The sequence below is a fragment of the Vanellus vanellus genome (genome assembly GCF_965231255.1).
Source record: "Vanellus vanellus genome assembly, contig: HAP1_SCAFFOLD_58, whole genome shotgun sequence".
NCBI classification, from domain to species: domain Eukaryota; kingdom Metazoa; phylum Chordata; class Aves; order Charadriiformes; family Charadriidae; genus Vanellus; species Vanellus vanellus.
The window spans coordinates 266081-283135 of record NW_028127658.1 but is presented as its reverse complement, the minus strand read 5'-3'; the positions used below and the strand labels follow the sequence as shown (position 1 = coordinate 283135).

General features: G+C 51.9%; 2 protein-coding genes across 2 annotated transcripts in view; one reads left to right on the top strand and one right to left on the bottom strand.

The window, feature by feature from the left end:
• Nucleotides 1-17055, bottom strand: part of LOC309685117 (electroneutral sodium bicarbonate exchanger 1-like) — a gene marked incomplete at both ends in the record, with an annotated part of 920987 nt that overhangs the window by 649662 nt on the left and 254270 nt on the right. The window lies entirely within an intron of this gene.
• Nucleotides 1715-16395, top strand: LOC309685114 (electroneutral sodium bicarbonate exchanger 1-like; the record flags this gene model as incomplete). Its single annotated transcript, XM_082500929.1, has 24 exons — nt 1715-1728; nt 1788-1867; nt 2579-2722; nt 3126-3261; nt 3453-3613; nt 4568-4756; nt 4903-5012; nt 5145-5302; nt 5677-5764; nt 6202-6348; nt 6513-6604; nt 7091-7265; nt 7400-7533; nt 8415-8660; nt 8763-8868; nt 9761-9922; nt 10626-10739; nt 11093-11254; nt 11853-12104; nt 13549-13617; nt 14898-15071; nt 15172-15303; nt 15700-15797; nt 16308-16395. 24 exons carry the CDS (start codon nt 1715-1717, stop codon nt 16393-16395), a joined length of 3231 nt encoding a protein of 1076 aa, XP_082357055.1.

The window sequence follows — 17055 nt, the reverse complement described above, 5'->3', positions numbered from 1 at the left end:
ACCGGTGACCGACTTGAGGATGAAGCAGGAGGAGCGTCCCAAAATGACACTTCTGGAAGAGTTACAGGTGGGAGGGCTGTGCCGAGGGGCTGCGCATCCCCCAAAAAGGGGGGGAGACTTCCCAAAATCCCAGTGGCATGTCGCCAGAGCAGGGAAGGATGCGGGGGGACGATGCTTTGTGCCCTGCCGGGGGCAGGTTTAGCATCGTGGGTGGGAGCACGGAGCCAAAATGGTTTCTGAGAGAGAAGCAGACTTTCCCCATGTTGCTCGGGGGGGATTTGGGGAGCTGTGATGCCCAAATCGCTCCGTTTATTCCCACTCTGACACCCCTGTAACACACTCAAGCTCACTATTGTATTTAAATTGCGATTTTATTTCAATTGTGATTGTATCTAAGTTGCGATTTAATTTAAACAGTGATTTAATTCAAATTGGGGTTTTATTTCGGTGGCGATTTTACTTAAATTGTGATTTAATTCAAATTGGTGTTTTACTTAAGTAATGATTTTACTAAAATTGCCATTTAAAGCGATTTGATTAAGCCCCTTTTGTCCCGTGCCTTTTCTGAGGATGGGGTTTGGGTTTTTGAGTTTTTTTTCCGGTAAATCTGGAGGGGAGTAGACGCATTGCTAAGAAGGGACGGAGGGTGGTGGAGATCGGCGTGGGAGAGAGGACGGGAAAGCCACAGGCGCGTCATAATCCGGCTGCCGGGTGACGCGGGCGAGTGCCGGGAGGTGGCGGGGAGGTCGCAGCAAGTCGGCTTTGAAATTAGTACTCGGGGGCCAGAAAAAACTCATTCCCAGATGGGAACATTTGTTCCTTTTGCTCATTAAATTAACTGGTGAGCGGGAGGTGTGAGCTTCCCGAGTGTCGCTGCTGCGCGGCAGCAGATGATGCCATTCAGTCGAAGCAGGGATTTGGGGGATAAAAAGCAGATTTCTGGTGTTTTGCTCTTCTCTAAAGAGAAGGGTTTCCTGGAGGCCCTTTCAAAGTTGCAGTTGCGACTCGAGTGTGAGACGTGGTTGGGTTTTTATTTCTTTGAGCGTGGTGATCCCGGTGATGCCCTTCCCCAGCCCAGGGGCAAGGGGAGAAGAGAACGCCTGTAATTCTCCTTCAGCTTTTAAGGCACAGATGCTCTTTGTGCAGCGCTGGCAGTGGTATTTCAGCCAAGGAGGGCATTAGCTGTTAGTCTTTGGCTTTTCTTTTGAGGAGAAAAACGCAGTTTTGTGTGGAAAGCAGGCTTGCAGCAAGAGAAGCCCGAGCCTGGTTGGGCTGAAGTCGAAGCTTCACCCTTGCAGGTTCTTGAGGGCCTTTGGAGGTTGATGGTGGCCATGTCCTGTGGCCAAGTGCCATCTAGTGAGTCCTGCAGGTATCACTTTTGGAGAATGAAACTGGCTGTGCTCAAAAGTGTGGAGTTGGGTTCCCCCACCCCACTCCACCCCCAGTTTGGAAATCCCTTTTTTAATTTTAATTTTTCGAAAGGAACCACAAGAACGAAGCAGGAGGTTTGGGTTTGGTTTGAAACACTCAACTGTCTCCCCTTTTAGTAAATCCTTCCAGACTCACGGTATATACAATACAGGTGACATTACAGGTGGTTTTATTTGGGTATGGGAATAAAAACCTCCAAGTCTGTGTTTTTTGGGCTGTGCCTGGAGGAGGAGACACGCAGAGGTGTGATGCTCTTGGGCTCACGTGGCCGCAGGGATGGGTGATGACTGGGAAGACGTAAGGGAGCTCTCCTCACCTGGTCCCAACTTGTATCTTCTTCTCCTCGCTAAACAGAGACACGACGAGGAGGCGGTGATTGACCAGGGAAGAACGAGCACCGCTGTCACTATTCACTATGAGAAGGAGGAGCTGGAAGGTGAGTCGGGAGAGGTGCCACGAGCCCCACGCGTTTTTCCGTCGCGCTAAGTCCCTGCCGCGTCCTGTGCTCAGCGTATGCATCACCTGCAGCGAAACGTGGCGTGCTTCTAAATAAACAAGCACAGTTATTTTCACATTGTTTTAATATTATGGCTTTTAGACAGAGGGGAAAAAGCCCCCATGGCATCTGCGGTGTGAGCATTGGCCACAGAGCTTGGTAGTTCCCAGCTTGTTTTCTCAGAGGCTGCTCTTGGCTTGGAGAGGTCAGGAGAATAATTTGATGGCTGCAGACACAGGGCTGTGATTTTCTTTTTTTTTTGTTCCAGACTTCATTATCACAGGACTGATTGGATCTCCTCTTGTTGCCTTGTGCCATACAAAGATTTTAAAAATAATTACCTTCTGTCGCTGCTTAATGAGCAGGTCTGAGTGTTGTCCAGCCAAAGCTGGAATTTTAGACAAGGGTTGATATTTTCAGGGCACTTTTAGGTGACCCGGAGCCATCGCTTGTTGTTGCTCTGTTGTTGCAAAGTTAGAGTAAAACAGGCTTGGAAAAAGGGAGGGGTCTCTGACATTCAGGGATGCAGCGAAACTAAAATGAAGAGAAGTTGGTGTTTCCTCCTGGGATGGATGCGCTGGTTTAATCGTGGCAGCGGCGTCAACCGTCTCCGCAATATCGAGAGTGATGCGAACACTGCTTTTTTCGCAGGCCACCGCACCCTGTCCGTGGGCGTGCGGATGCCGCTGGTGAGGCAAAGCCACCGGTGCCACCGGCACCACCGACCCCACCGCCAGAAGCATCGGAAGAAGGAACGGGAGAAGGACTGTGCCCCGATGGAGCAGGGCTACCACTGTAAGTCCCGCCGCAGTGTTCACGAGCCTTCTCGGGGCTGCGTGGGTGTCGGGGTCCTCTGCAAGCAGGTCTGTGTGGCTGATTTGTGTGGTTTGCTGTTCTTCTGAGGGAAAGTGGCATTATTTGGGAGGCAGTTGAAGGCATAATGGATTGAGGCTGGTCTTCCGTAGAGGGATCCTGCTTTTAAAAATGGAAACGTGGGGAAGGAAAGTGGCCCGTCCTTATGCAGAGGTGGAACAGATGCTTCTCCTTCTCCGTGGCTCTGTGCAAGCCTGGCCAGACCCGGGGGAGAGGGGCTAGCCCAATATTTAGGGCTGAACTGGTGCCGATCGATGGCCACTTTGCGTGTGAGCGTGACGGGTCGAATGCAGGTGTGGTAACGGGATTTATCTTCTGCCCCCAGACACCCCATCCCAGCGGGTGCAGTTCATCCTCAGCACCGAGGAGGACGAGCAGCATGTTCCCCACCACTTGTTCACTGAGCTGGATGAGATCTTCCTGAAGGCGGGTGAAGATGCCGAGTGGAAGGAAACGGCAAGGTAAATCCCTGCCGCCGGCTGCGGTGGCGGCCGTGGGCTCTGCCTTCCGCTCTCCGGAACGCGAAGCTTTTGCAGCTGCAGGTGCCGATGCGCGGAGCCTTCTCCTCTTGCCACCCCGTAGCTGCACCGAAGGGGTTGCAGAGCTGAGGCTGTTTTCTTGCAACGGGGCTGATCGTGCCCGATGTCCGCAGGTGGCTGAAGTTTGAGGAGGACGTGGAAGATGGCGGCGAGCGCTGGAGCAAGCCCTACGTGGCCACGCTGTCCTTGCACAGCCTCTTTGAGCTGCGGAGCTGCATCAGCAACGGGATGGTGCTGCTGGACGTTTGTGCCAACAGCATCGAAGAGATCGCAGGTACTGAGCACGCTGCGTCCCGCCGGGAACGGCTGAGCTCAATTTGCCGCGGTGCCCTTCACTCCCGTATCAAACCCTGCCCCAATGGCACATCCTTTTCCAGAAGTCGCGCTGTGTTTTTAAATCGTGGGTTGCTTTTTGGATGTAGACTGGGTGTACAACAGTCACATCAGCTTTTTCTCCCAGTATGGGAGCCTTTTGAAAGCAATTTGTGGGGTCAGAGAGGCGATTAGAGAATATTCTCCGGCCAGAAAGGAGTGTCAGGGCTTGGCAGGCTGCTCTCAGGAACACGGAGTCTGCCTAAGAGCTGAACCTCCTTAAATAAACTACTTACTACAAGCTGTTTCCTCCCGTTCTTTGTTTTGTTTTGTTTTTTTCCTATTGCCTTAACATCCAGGATTTAAGAGCTTTAAAGGCAGAGTTTATATGGCAGGTGACCAAGCAGCATATTTCTGTGGGGAAGATAATTGAAGTTAATTGAAAAAGCGGCTTTGGAGAAATTATCTTTGACTGGCAGGTCTCCATTCAGCCCTTGCAAGAGCTGGAGAAGTCGGAGCCGTTCTTAGCACGTTTCTCCCTGTGTTTGGCAAATTGCAGTCGATGGGCAAAGGAAACTCTGGGAAAGTCTGTGCTAGAGATTGCTTATAATTTGTTGAAATGTGTCGAGTCTAGAGAGTCTGTCTAGAAACGCCAGATTGGGCAAAAAAATGGCATTATCTAGGATTGGGAATAATTATCTGAGCGGAGTGATGAATAAGCACTTTGATGATGGCTTTTAGCAAAAGAGAATTCTTCCTTTCGCTGCAAAGGCTGAACTGCGTTAAAACGTCTTGCTAAGCAAGGCTGAGCCCGCGTTAGGGTATCCTGCATGGCGCAGCCTTCGCCGGGGGCTTGAGGGGTCGGGGCTTGGGGACTTTCTGCTCTGACGGCTTCGTTTCCCGTTGCCATCTCCAGATATGATCCTGGGCCAGCGAGAGCAGTCTGCAGAGTTTGATGAGCGCATGCGGGCGAAAGTTCGAGAAGTGCTTTTGAAGAAGCATCACCATCAGAACGAGAAGAAAAGAAACAACCTTCTCCCCATCGTCTGCTCATTTGCTGACATGAGCAAGAAGCAGTTAGACGTGCATCCCCTCGGCAAGCCAGGTGAGGGTTCCTGCAGGGTTTGGTACCCGGTGAGGGTTTCTGCCAGGCTTTGGCACCAGGTGAAGGTTTCTGCAGGGCTTTGGCCCCATTAGACTTCTCCCGGCAAAGGAGAAGTGTCCCGATTGCTCTTTGCCTGTCTTTCTCAGTGTCTTTCTTTCTCCTCCCAACCCAAACACTCACTCCTCATCCATCTCCCACCACTGCAGAAGCTAAAAATGGGGTGAACCGTGACACCAATGCAGTGGATCTAAGCAAGGTGAGACACTCGTAGCTTTGTTACGCCTTTAGGGCCAGATTTGTTCTTGCGAACTTGGCTGCAGAGTGTTCTGCAGAGTGCGGTGGGCTTTACTTTTGGGGTAATGGCCTGAAAATCCTTTGTCATGCCCAGGCGGAGCTGCGCTTCATGAAGAAAATTCCCACCGGGGCTGAAGCGTGCAACGTGCTCGTAGGAGAGCTGGATTTCCTTCGCCAGCCCATCGTGGCATTTGTCCGCCTGACCCCAGCTGTCCTCCTCTCGGGCATGACGGAAGTTCCCATCCCAACGAGGTCTGAATGAGAAGCGCAAAGTTTTTATTTAAAAAAAAAAACACCACAACAAAACACCAAATTCATGCATCAGTTGGGCGTCCCAGGGGAACACGGCCAGTGGGAGCAAGCATGTTTCTCCCACCCACATCTCCGTGCTTTCATTCCTCCCTTCCCTGCTGGAGCTTTTAAACCCATTGGCCAATTTTAATGAAAGTTGGCCCAAACCTCAAATTTGCATTTGGTTTTGATGCGTTTCAAATTCATCACCGGAGTCAGTGAGCCTACACGTCCCCCCTGGAGCCACGCTCTGGGCTGGGAGCTCCCAGGGATTTCCTTGGGTGCCCTTTGAGTGAGGCCATGTTCTTCTCTCTCATTTTGGTTTTCTTGCCTAGGTTCCTGTTTGTTTTGCTTGGACCAGGAGGAAAAGCCCATCAGTACCATGAGATCGGCAGGTCCATGGCTACTATCATGACGGACGAGGTGTGACGAGATAAGAGATATCTCCGGGTCATTTTTTTGGGCTTTCTTCACCTCTCCCTGTCTCTGTAGTAGTGAGGAAGAGGGTTTGCTGTCCCTCTTAGCTGCCTGCTGGAGGCTAAAATCCCACCTGGGCTGCAGCCCGCGCCTCATCCTTCTCCCCAGGGTCCCCAGCACGCTGTCCCCAGTGGTGGCATTGCCAGGGCCAGTGAAACTTCTCTGCTTGAAGCAGAAGGCTGTGGTGTGCCATGGGGGACGGGAGCCTGGTGGAGATGGTTACAAATACTGTGATGCACAGATTTTTGCTTTGGGGGGAATATTTCCTGCCACTTCCAACAGGCGATTTGGGGGAAATGACCTTGCATTTAGCCAAGAGCTTATTGCACTGGTTAGGACATCCGAGATGGGTCATGCTCTCACCAGGTTGTCTCCTACGGCAGGTTTTCCACGATGTTGCCTATAAAGCCAAGAACCGGGCTGACCTGGTGGCTGGCATCGATGAGTTTCTGGATCAGGTCATGGTTTTGCCGCCAGGAGAGTGGGATCCCTCCATCCGAATTGAGCCCCCGAAAAACGTCCCTTCGCAGGTGGGTGCTGCGGCAGAAGGAGGCACGAGGGGGACGGGCAGGAGGGCAGCACGGCTGGGGGTGCTGCTCAGGGGCCCAAATTCACAGGTCACGTACCCAGCCCAAAAAGCAAAACAAGCCAGTGGCTGCAAAGACATATCTTTATCTTATTTCCATTTTAACAGGAAAAAAGGAAGGTGCCAGAAGCTCTCGATGACAGCGCTTCTCACAGCAAGCCGGAGAAGCACAGCGGTCCTGAACTGGAGCGGACAGGAAGGTGTGAACTGAAATAGTTTGGTGGGGTGTTTTTCTGTTTGCCCCTAAAATCTGAGCGCACACCTCCCTTCTAGCAGAGTTTTGGGGTTAACTGGGTCAGTGAAGGGGCTCCAGGTTCCCAGCTTGGTCCCCTGGGCTGGGCGGGTGGGAGATTTGGGCAGCTGGGCTGAGCCGCAGCATGGTTGCACACAGGTTTTCTTGCTTTGGGGTGGAAGCAGATGTGTAAGTACCTCCAGGTAGAGCTCTGCTGCTTCTCAAAGTGAGGGACTGTTGCAATAAGAGGGGACGGGCTCTCAGGTTTGGTCTCTTTTTCTTTTTGTTGGAGGGTTTTTTGTATGCCTCAGTTTCTACTGGGGCTAAAATGGGAGAAGGAGACTTCTTTTTAGCAATGGAAGTTACTCTGTGCTTGCGATTGTCCTTCCTCAGCCAAGAAAACTTAACGCTGTCTTCCACGAAAATGGTTTGGTTTTTTTTTTCCTTCCTCCAGGCTCTTTGGAGGTTTGATCCGGGATGTGAAGCGAAAAGCCCCCTGGTTCTGGAGTGACTTTCGGGATGGTCTGAGCCTGCAGTGTCTGGCGTCCTTCCTCTTCCTCTACTGTGCCTGCATGTCCCCCATCATCACCTTTGGGGGACTGCTGGGGGAGGCGACCAACGGCCACATAGTGAGCACCTCTCTCTGTTGGGTGGCACGGGGGAGGACAAAACTCATGCAAAAGTCCTTGCTGCAGTGAATTTGCACTTGTTTTTTTCCCCCTAATGATTTAATTACTCGCTGCTGCCTCTCTTCCCCGGACAGAGTGCCATGGAGTCGCTGCTGGGCGCATCCATGACCGGCGTGGTGTATTCCCTCTTTGCTGGCCAACCTCTCACCATCCTCGGCAGCACCGGTCCCGTCCTCGTGTTCGAGAAGATCCTCTACAAATTCTGCAAGTAAGGCTGGCTGCTGCGGCCAGGTGCTGCGAGCGCCTTTGGAAGAAGGCAGGGATGGAGAAAAGATGTTTTTCTTAGTGGTAGTTGGTGGATTTAAGTTGTCTTCTGTGTCACAGACATCACGCGCTGCTGCTTTAGTATGTGACGGTGCAGGAGCCCTCAGTCTCTGAAGGATGGATGGGTGGTTCGGGGTTTTTAGGGTTAAAGTGAAAGAGCAGGAGGAGAAACCACAAGGATGTGGATGCCCGAGCTTGGCTGCACAGGGAAGATGAGACAAATGACTCTGGTTTGGGAATGAGGGAAGATTTGCTTTCCTCTCAGTACAAACTCGGGCACTTTTTTGCATGATTTTTGCTGGAAGTGGAAATATATTTTACCCACATATCCAAAGAGTTTTCTGGTCCAATGTTTTGATGATTTTTGAGAAAGCAGGAGCTTTTCACGCGAAATGGATATTTTCCATGACAGTCTTTTTGTTGTGGCAACTGTGATGGGAGATTAACCCCCTTATTGCAATTAAATTTATTCTGAAGCCCCAACTTGCTGGCAGCAGGTAACTGGGTGCAAACCCAGCCGGTTTCGCTGTTAGGGCATCGGGGTGATGTGGGAGAACACCACCTTCCACAACAGGGACCTGACCTCAATTAGCCTCCGAGGCATTAACACAAGGTCATTGTTAAATAAGGATTAATTAGCCTCTCCTCCTGCGGGCCCACACCCTGTGCTGCAGCCCCGAGGCTGTCTGTCGTAGGACCGGAAACTGCATTTACCATCCGCAGCCTTGACACGCTCCTGAATTGCTGCCGACTTTCCCCGAAGGAAGGCACGGCTCGGAGTCTCTTGCTGCCCTCTCCACCCTGCGTTTTCTTTTGCTTTCCCAGGGACTACGCGCTCTCTTATCTCTCTCTACGGGCGTGCATTGGTCTGTGGACCGCCTTCTTCTGCATAGTGCTGGTGGCCACTGATGCTAGCTCTTTGGTGTGCTACATCACCCGCTTCACCGAAGAAGCCTTTGCCTCCCTCATCTGCATCATCTTCATCTACGAGGCTCTGGAGAAGCTGAGTCACCTGCGAGTGACCTACCCTGTGCACACGCACAGCAAGCTGGACTTCCTCACCATCTCGTAGTGGGTTTCTTCCTCCTAAAGTGCCGCTGCCCCTTGGCAGGAGCTCAGGGCTGCACCTCCATCGCCTTCCCCTCACCCCTGTCTTGGCTTCTCTCCTCCCAGCTGTAAGTGTGAGGCACCGACCCATCCCAGCAACGGAACCCTGCAGTTCTGGGAGAGCAACAAGATCAATGTGTCTGGCATCACCTGGGAGAACCTCACGGTGACTGTAAGTGCCCCGAGTCACTGCTTCCTCGTGCTGCGGCCGCGGGTTCCAGGGGCACTGGCCTGGTGCAAAGCTCAGAGCCCTTCAGGTGATGATGGGCTTCCAACTGTGCCAGTGGTGCTCTGAAAAGTCATTACTTCAGTCTAAGGTGTGGGTTTAACCCCCTTGGGCCTGGGAAGGAGACTCTACCTCATCCCCGACATGGTGGGCAATAACTGTTATCCTCAGGACAGCGGTTCTGTCTGGGAGCAAGGTTCAGTGGGTGCTTTGGTTATTGGAGAAGTTGGAGGACTTCAGTTCATGCTTGAAGGCCATAATTAGCTTCCTTAATTGGTTCCTAGTAACTCCAGGCCTTGCTTTCTTACTCAGCGCTGTCTGAAGGTACGTGCATAAACTTGCATGTCTGAGCAGCCCCTTGGGCCATTGTTGCTGGAATCAGAGCTCAGGCACAGGGTGGGATGCTCTTATGGACATCTTCACCCCCCTTGTCCGTGTCCTGTGAGCCCGCCCCTGGGAAGGGACAATTTGTCTCTTCTCCTTTCCTGTCGCTGTTGTCTTAGCCCTCATTCCCCGTTCCCTCTTTCACTCTCCCCAAGAGTTTCCAGTGTTTCCTTCCCCTCTGGTGTCTTCTTCAGCCACGGTTACCTGCTGTTCAAGCAGAGGATGTGCCATGGGTCTGTGGTACAGTGTCCCATCACATCTCCTCTCTCCGCTGTCTGTGTAGTTCCATGTGTCACTTATTCAGCTGCTGTTGATCGTTAAATATAAATCTCCGCTGGCAGCAGCAGTCCCGAGGTCACAGATCTTGGAGCAAGATCCTCCAAACTCCCTAGTTATCCGAGGTTTCCTTGCCGCATGTGCACTACCTTTGTGTCCTGATGCTCTGTTTCCCCAGGAATGTCGGTATTTGCATGGAGAGTTTCGTGGACCTGCCTGTGGACACGATGGCCCCTACACGCCCGATGTCCTCTTCTGGTGCTGCATCCTCTTCTTCTCCACCTTTGTCCTGTCGGGCTTATTGAAGAAGTTTAAGACCAGCCGCTACTTCCCGACCAGAGTAGGTAGAAGACGGTGGCCAGCAGCAGTCTCCACACTCATTTCCCAAAATGGCTTTCCCGGAGCACTAAGCAGTGTTTGCCACCGCTTGGTCAAACTGGGAAATATTGGACCTTGAAGGCCAAACTTGGATGTCCCTCACTCATTTCCAGGAGTGCAAAACGATCGTAGCATTTCCCACCTGCCTCGCGACCTGCCCCGGAGCGGTTTTTTGCCCAGGCAGTGGGAAATCAGGTCTTCCTAAGTTGGTTGTTTGTTGTTTTTTCGTTTGTGTTTTTTTTCACCTGGTGTGCCCAAGGGGAAAGTTGATTCAAATGAGGAGCTGCCATAGAAAAAGACACAAAAGACACTGTTTCTTCCTTTTGAGGAGTAAATGATGCCTCAGTGCCTTATTCCCATTGTCGCTGTGAGTGCAGCTGTAGTGGCAGACGTCTGTTTCCTTATTTTTTAATATTTATTGGCTTTTTTTTAAAGTTTGAATTTAAACCACCCTTTTCCACCTAATTAAACTTTTTTTATTGCCTGACACCAGATCTCGCAGGTACAAACACAGCAACAGCATCTAACCGAGGGATTTGGCTGCATCTTCTCAGAGTGGTGGGAATTTGTTAACCAGCCTTAATGCTGTTGATGTCTTTAACTTTTCCATCTCACGGTATGGCCCCGTTTGTGCTGTCCCTTTCAGCTCTCCTTTCTTGCCCCAGGTACGGTCCGCAGTAAGTGACTTTGGTGTCTTCCTCACCATCGTTGTCATGGTGCTCATTGACTTCCTGGTTGGGATCCCGTCACCGAAGCTCCACGTCCCCCACATGTTCAAGGTAATGGGGTGTTTTGGTGTGGAGCCGCTTTCAGCCCTTGGGGATGCCACAAGGTGATGCTGGGACAGGACAGGGCTGAGTCTGGAGATGCTGGTGGTGTTACCATCTCCTCTTCCACCTCCGAGTGCATTGTTTCCTTCTGGAAAGAAGACGCCAGCCCCAAAACTTGATACCTACAGAAGTATGTACAGGTGCTTGCGATGAGGACGCTGGCACTGCTGAACCCCGTAGGAGAGGGTGACACGAAGGCAGGGCCAGGAGATGAGGCGGCACAGCGATGGAGAGGAAAATCAAAGCCAGTGAAGTGGCTGGGCTGGGAGTTGATCCTGATGTGTGTTTTGGCTTTGTTGCAGCCTACCAGAGACGACCGCGGGTGGTTGGTCAACCCCATAGGGCCCAACCCTTGGTGGACAGTGTTGGCCGCGCCCATCCCAGCTCTGCTCTGCACCATCTTGATATTCATGGATCAGCAGATCACGGCTGTCATTGTCAACAGGAAGGAGCACAAGCTGAAGGTAAGGGGCTGCAAGAGCTGACCCCATCCCCACCCCACTCTGGGCTGCAGGTGTGGGGAGAAGCTCCTATGCCAAGTGCTTTGTGAAGGCGTTGGTTTGGGACAATGTCAGGCTGTGTGGCAGGATGCTCTGCTGGATTAGTGATGTCACAGGGAGCAAACGAGGGCAGTTCAGATGAGCAACCTTTTGGAGGAACAAATTAATTTTCGAGCACTATAGAAGCGTGTTTTTGTTTCAAAACGCCAGCAGGAGCTGGGGGAACGAACTGTTTTGACACACTGCCAGGGATAACTCGGGGTCACGCCTTGCTTGCCAGTGGTAGAACTTTCTTTATGAATGAAAATAGTCTTTTTTGTTTGGTTTTTTTTTTTGAGAAGTAGCTATTGCACAGACCTCCCAAATCCACTTGGTCTGAACCCCTGCCAGATTTTCATGCAAGGTGCTTGCGCAAAGACCGGATCCATCCTTATTTTTGCCAATTCTTCTCTTAAATTTTCAAGAGGGTGACTTGCGCCCAAGTAGGGTTTGAGTCTGAGTCGCAACGTTGTCCTCACTCTTGTGCTGTGAGATGCTCTGTTCCTTGTTTTGCTGCCCACAGAAAGGATGCGGGTACCACCTGGACCTTTTCATGGTGGCCGTGATGCTCGGGGTGTGCTCCGTGATGGGGCTGCCCTGGTTTGTGGCTGCGACTGTCCTGTCCATCACCCACGTCAATAGCCTCAAAGTGGAGTCTGGCTGCTCAGCTCCAGGAGAACAACCCAAGTTTCTGGGGATACGAGAGCAGAGAGTCACCGGCTTGATGATCTTTGTGCTCATGGGCTGCTCTGTCTTCTTCACTTCGGTGTTAAAGGTAAGAGGAAAATGCAAAATGCCCAACAAGCGTGAGCTTTCTGGAGGTTATACAAAAACCATCCCCTCCCTCCAGGCCTGAGTAGGTGTGGAGCAGAGGAGGAGGCGATCCCAAACCTTGAGGCTTGGCCCACGGTGGGAACCAGCCTCAGTTACGCTTTCCAGCCCTTCACACCCCAGTTTGGTGTCCTCAAGGCAAGCGAGCAGGACAACTGCTTTAATTCCCAGGTGTCTCTCAGGCCCACCTGTGTTTATGGGTTATGATGAAGCGGATTCAGACCAGTACACTGCTGTCTTTCAAGCAGGCAGCACCTTATGGGATGCAATTGGCTCCCCCAAATGCCTCCCAACAGCCTTTCCCAGTAGCTAAACACACCAAAATCATCCCCGTGGGCTTCCTTGTGTGTTCCTCCCTGTTACGGTTTGAGAGACCCATAACAATTTGTGGTCATTTAGACAATCATTCTATCACCCGATGACCCCTCCCCACCTGGGAAAGGGAAATTGGGAAAAACAAGAAAACCCGAGAGCTGAAGTATAAACAGATTTAATAGAATAAGATTAGATAATTAACATTAACAGCACTAAAGAACTGATATTGATCCCGACACCAGTACAGAATATGCAAAGATTATACTCGGCCAATTCTATCAGTAGGAAGCTGTGCACTCCCAGCAGTGGACAGCTAATGTGGGACACTGCGAGTGCTATGGCTTCAGGAGGAAGGGAAGGCCTCAGGGCTCCGGCACCAGGGCACGAAGTTCTCAGGATGGCAGTCATCAAGGGAGAGAGAGAACTTTGCAGCAAACTTTCTAATTTATAATGAGTGTGACGTTGATGGTATGAAATAATCCTGTTGGCCAGCTTGGGTCAAGTGCCCAGGTCTCGCTCCTCCTCATCCCTGCACCTGGCGAGCTCGAAAACACTGAGACCTTGAGACCCACACACCACAGCTGGCTGTAAAGTAAATATTTTCACAAATTCAGACACTGGAGTCTTCTAAAAAAGTGCAGTTTTCCCAAGCATTAGAAGAGAAATTAGTCCTGTGTCTCTCAAACCAGGACACTCCCACAAAGTCACCTCAGCTCTAGGCTAAAAGGAGGCACTTTGCTTTTGGGTGTTGCCGCAAGAATGTGTAGAAATGTTCTTCTGCCATCACAGAATGTGGCGTACAGTAGCATGGGTGAAATGGCCTATTTTCCTCCAACCTTTCAGGAAAACAGGATTATTCTAATGAAACGTAACTCAGAAGCTCAGCCTAAAGCAGAGCATTAACTCACTCGCACGCACAAAACCTCTACGGGTTAAGAGGTGACACATCTCCAACCCTGTGGAAACTGGAAAGCTTTAGGCAATTTTAGGCAGTGCCTCTAGAAGAGAGCAGTAATACTGAAAAAGCAATTAAAAAAAATAAATTATTTCATTCTTTTTTTTTAATTTCCCAGTTTATACCCATGCCTGTGCTTTACGGTGTCTTTCTCTACATGGGTGTGTCGTCGCTCAGAGGGATTCAGGTACGGACTCTTACAGCGTGCAGCTCCCTGCTGTGTCATCTCCAGAGACGCAGGAAAAAAGCAGTGGTGTGGGAGAAAACCTCCCCAAAAGCAGGCAGTGAAAGTATTTTGTATAAGGAAAAGATTGGTGGGGGCACAGGAGGTACGTAGGGCGGGAGGACCAGGCAAGTTCAGCGCGCTCTGCGTCATGGTTTGGGACAGGGCACTGTTTGGTGTGGTGAAAATGGGGGAATTCAGTGCAAAGCGAAGGCAATTTCTACTGCCGGTGGGAATCCTCGCTGGGGGATTCAGTGGGCTGAGAAATGCCAAATAACAAACAGAAGAATAGAATATATTAAAAATATATTTTTATAGAAGAACAGGGAGGGGGGGTGAGATGGTATGAGGAGAAGGACCTGGGGGTGCGGACTGATGAGAAGCTCACCATGAGCCGGCAATGCGCGATCGCAGCCCGGAAGGCCGACCACATCCTGGGCTGCATCAGCAGTGTGGCCGGCAGGGCGAGGGGGGATTGTGCCCTCTGCTGTGCTCTGCTCTGGGGAGACCTCCTGCAGTGCTGCCTCCAGCTCGGAGGCCACAGCACAGGAGAGCCATGGACCTGGTGGAGCGGGGGCAGAGGAGGCCCCGGAGCTGCTGGGAGGGCTGGAGCCCCTCTGCTGGGAGGACAGGCTGGGAGAGGTGGGGGTGTTCAGCCCGGAGAAGAGAAGGCTCCAGGGAGCCCTCAGAGCCCCTTCCAGTGCCTAAAGGGGCTCCAGGAGAGTTGGGGAGGGACTCTGGATGAGGGAGGGGAGCGATGGGACGAGGGTGGATGGTTTGACACTGACAGAGGGCAGATTGAGATGAGATATCAGGGAGAAATTTTTCCCTGTGAGGGTGGTGAGGCACCAGCGCGGGTTGCCCTGAGAATCTGTGGCTGCCCCATCCCTGGAGGTGTTCAAGGCCAGGTTGGACGGGGCTTGGAGCAACCTGGGCTGGTGGGAGGTGTCCCTGCCCAGGGCAGGGGGTGGGACTGGATGATCTTCGAGGTCCCTTCCAACCTAAACCCTTCTGTGTTTCTATAATAGAAGGATGTGGAATAATTGCAATTTGGTGGGCAGCTCTCATGGACACACTGGTTTATAGATGGAGCAAAGGGAAAACGGGTGCTGCTCCCAGGAGGAACAAAGTGGGATCCAGGATTTCTCACTGCACGTGAGATCCTGAAAACTCCTTCCACGTCCCAACAGGGCCGGAAACTTTCCGCAGCCCCAAGGAGTAACTTTTCCGCTTTTATTTTGCAGTTCTTTGACCGCTTGAAGCTCTTTTGGATGCCGGCAAAACACCAGCCGGATTTCATCTACCTGCGGCACGTTCCCTTGCGGAAGGTGCATTTCTTCACCATGATCCAGCTCATCTGCCTCGTCCTGCTCTGGGCCATCAAGGTGTCCCGTGCTGCCATCATCTTTCCCATGATGGTAAGAGCCGGTGCCGCTCAGCAGCGGGACGTTTGCAGCGTCGGAGTGAGACGTAGCATCATCTTACACCTCACCCCCTCTTCCCTCTCATTTTGTGAAGGTTTTGGCTCTCGTGTTTGTCCGGAAAGTGATGGACTTCTGCTTCTCAAAGCGGGAGCTCAGCTTTTTGGATGACCTTATGCCAGAAAGCACGAAGAAGTTGGCTGATGCCAAAAATGAAGCCAAAGAAGAGGTGATGCTTACTGGGTGCTCGGGGCTGGATGTCTCCCTCGGGCTCTGAGATTGCCTCTTTCCATCACAGCTTCTCTTGAAATGTTGGGGGAAGATCTGAACTCAATAGAAATAGATCCTGACAGCCTGGATCCCGCATTAAATTAGCAGTGAGCTTAACACTTGAATAGCGGTATAATTTTTAAAGGTGCCATTTATAATAAACATTATAATTATGATGGAAAGATTTGCTCATAAGGGTGGTTTTAACCCAAAATGTTTGGAGTGAAACGTCTTTCCCCGGCTGCGCTAACAGAAGGTCAGAAGGAGAGGGCAGCACGTGAGTTTTGCTGGGTGTTTAGTTTATCTCCACTTCGATCATAGACAGAGAACTTTGATTTGTCCCTTTTTATGTCAGGAGTCCCAGGAGATGATGGAAGCTGCTGCTGCAAACTCCGTTCGGCTGCAGCTGGGCAAGAGCAGCACCGCGGATATCCCAAAGCCAAGCAGCGACAGGTAAAGCCCCACCAAGCAGCAGGACCCCCGGCAAGATTAGCCTGAAGGGGGTTGGCAGAATTTTCACTGCGTTTATCTTTGCTGAGCATCCCAGCGCCATGCACTCAGCTTGGCGGGAAGAGCAAATTTATGGGCAGGGCGGGCGGCAGAGCGCTGGCACAGGCTGCCCAGAGAGGTGGGGGAGTCTCCCACTCGGGAGCCATTCCAAATCCGCCTGGAGGTGTCCTGTGCCACTGCTGTAGGTGCCCCTGCTCTGGCAGGCGTGGGACTGGGGGAGCTCCAGAGGGCCCTTCCAGCCCTGACCAGTCTGGGATTCTGTGCAGAGCCTTTGCACAGAGCTGTAGCTCTGCGGCTCTCTGGCTCGCCTTCCAAACCTCCTCCTCCCACCCAACCCGCTGTGCTTATGCGCAGCTTTGGTTCTCCTCCCCCCGGTTCCTCTTGCTGGTGCTGATGCGCTGGGTGGTGTCAGTTCCCACAGTCACAGATTGCTGTCTCAAATATTTATTGCAGGACTGATCCTTCGGAGATTAATATCTCGGATGAGGTGTCGAAAACAACCATGTGGAAGGCTCTCACTATGAGCACAGAAACAGTCTGAATCGGGGGAGGAAAGAGGTAAAGGATCGCGTGGGAACGTGGCCGTGCTCCTTTGCGAGCGGTGGCACGTGCCTACGGCTTTTTGTATTTTTTTGCCAGCAATGCCGAGCAAGCGGCAAGGGCTGCGGCACACGAACCAGCTCCTCTCTGCCGGCGCGGTCCCACGAGCGGGGCAACAGCCCCACTGATGACGCTCTCCCTCCTTTTCTCTCTCCTCCCTCCCCCCCGACTCCAGTTTTCATGTGTAGGAATCTTGACTTTGAAGGAGAGGCGTGAGAACGTGACTCGGGGATGTGCCCACGCAGACATGGGCAGAAACCGCTTTTATTTTGTTTTCCAGTTGGAGGATTCCCCTTTAAGCCACGGCGATGGTTTCAGCTGTCCTTGGTGTGCTTCAGGCATTCCCTCTCTCCAGAGCAGCAAACTGAGGCGCACATGACAGTCAGTGGGAGTTCGGTGGTGTTCCGCCTCGCGTGTTCGTGTGTGGGTTGTTGCCGTTTTGTAGCGGTAGAGGGACTGCTGCCGCTTCATCGTTCAGTGCTATTTTTTTAATATCTCACTCCTCCTCTTCTGTTTCTCTTTTTTTTTTTGTTCCCCCAAAATAAACTCTGAATGTTTCTGTTGTATGTGACGCATTCTCCACTTTCTTCTTCATCGCGAC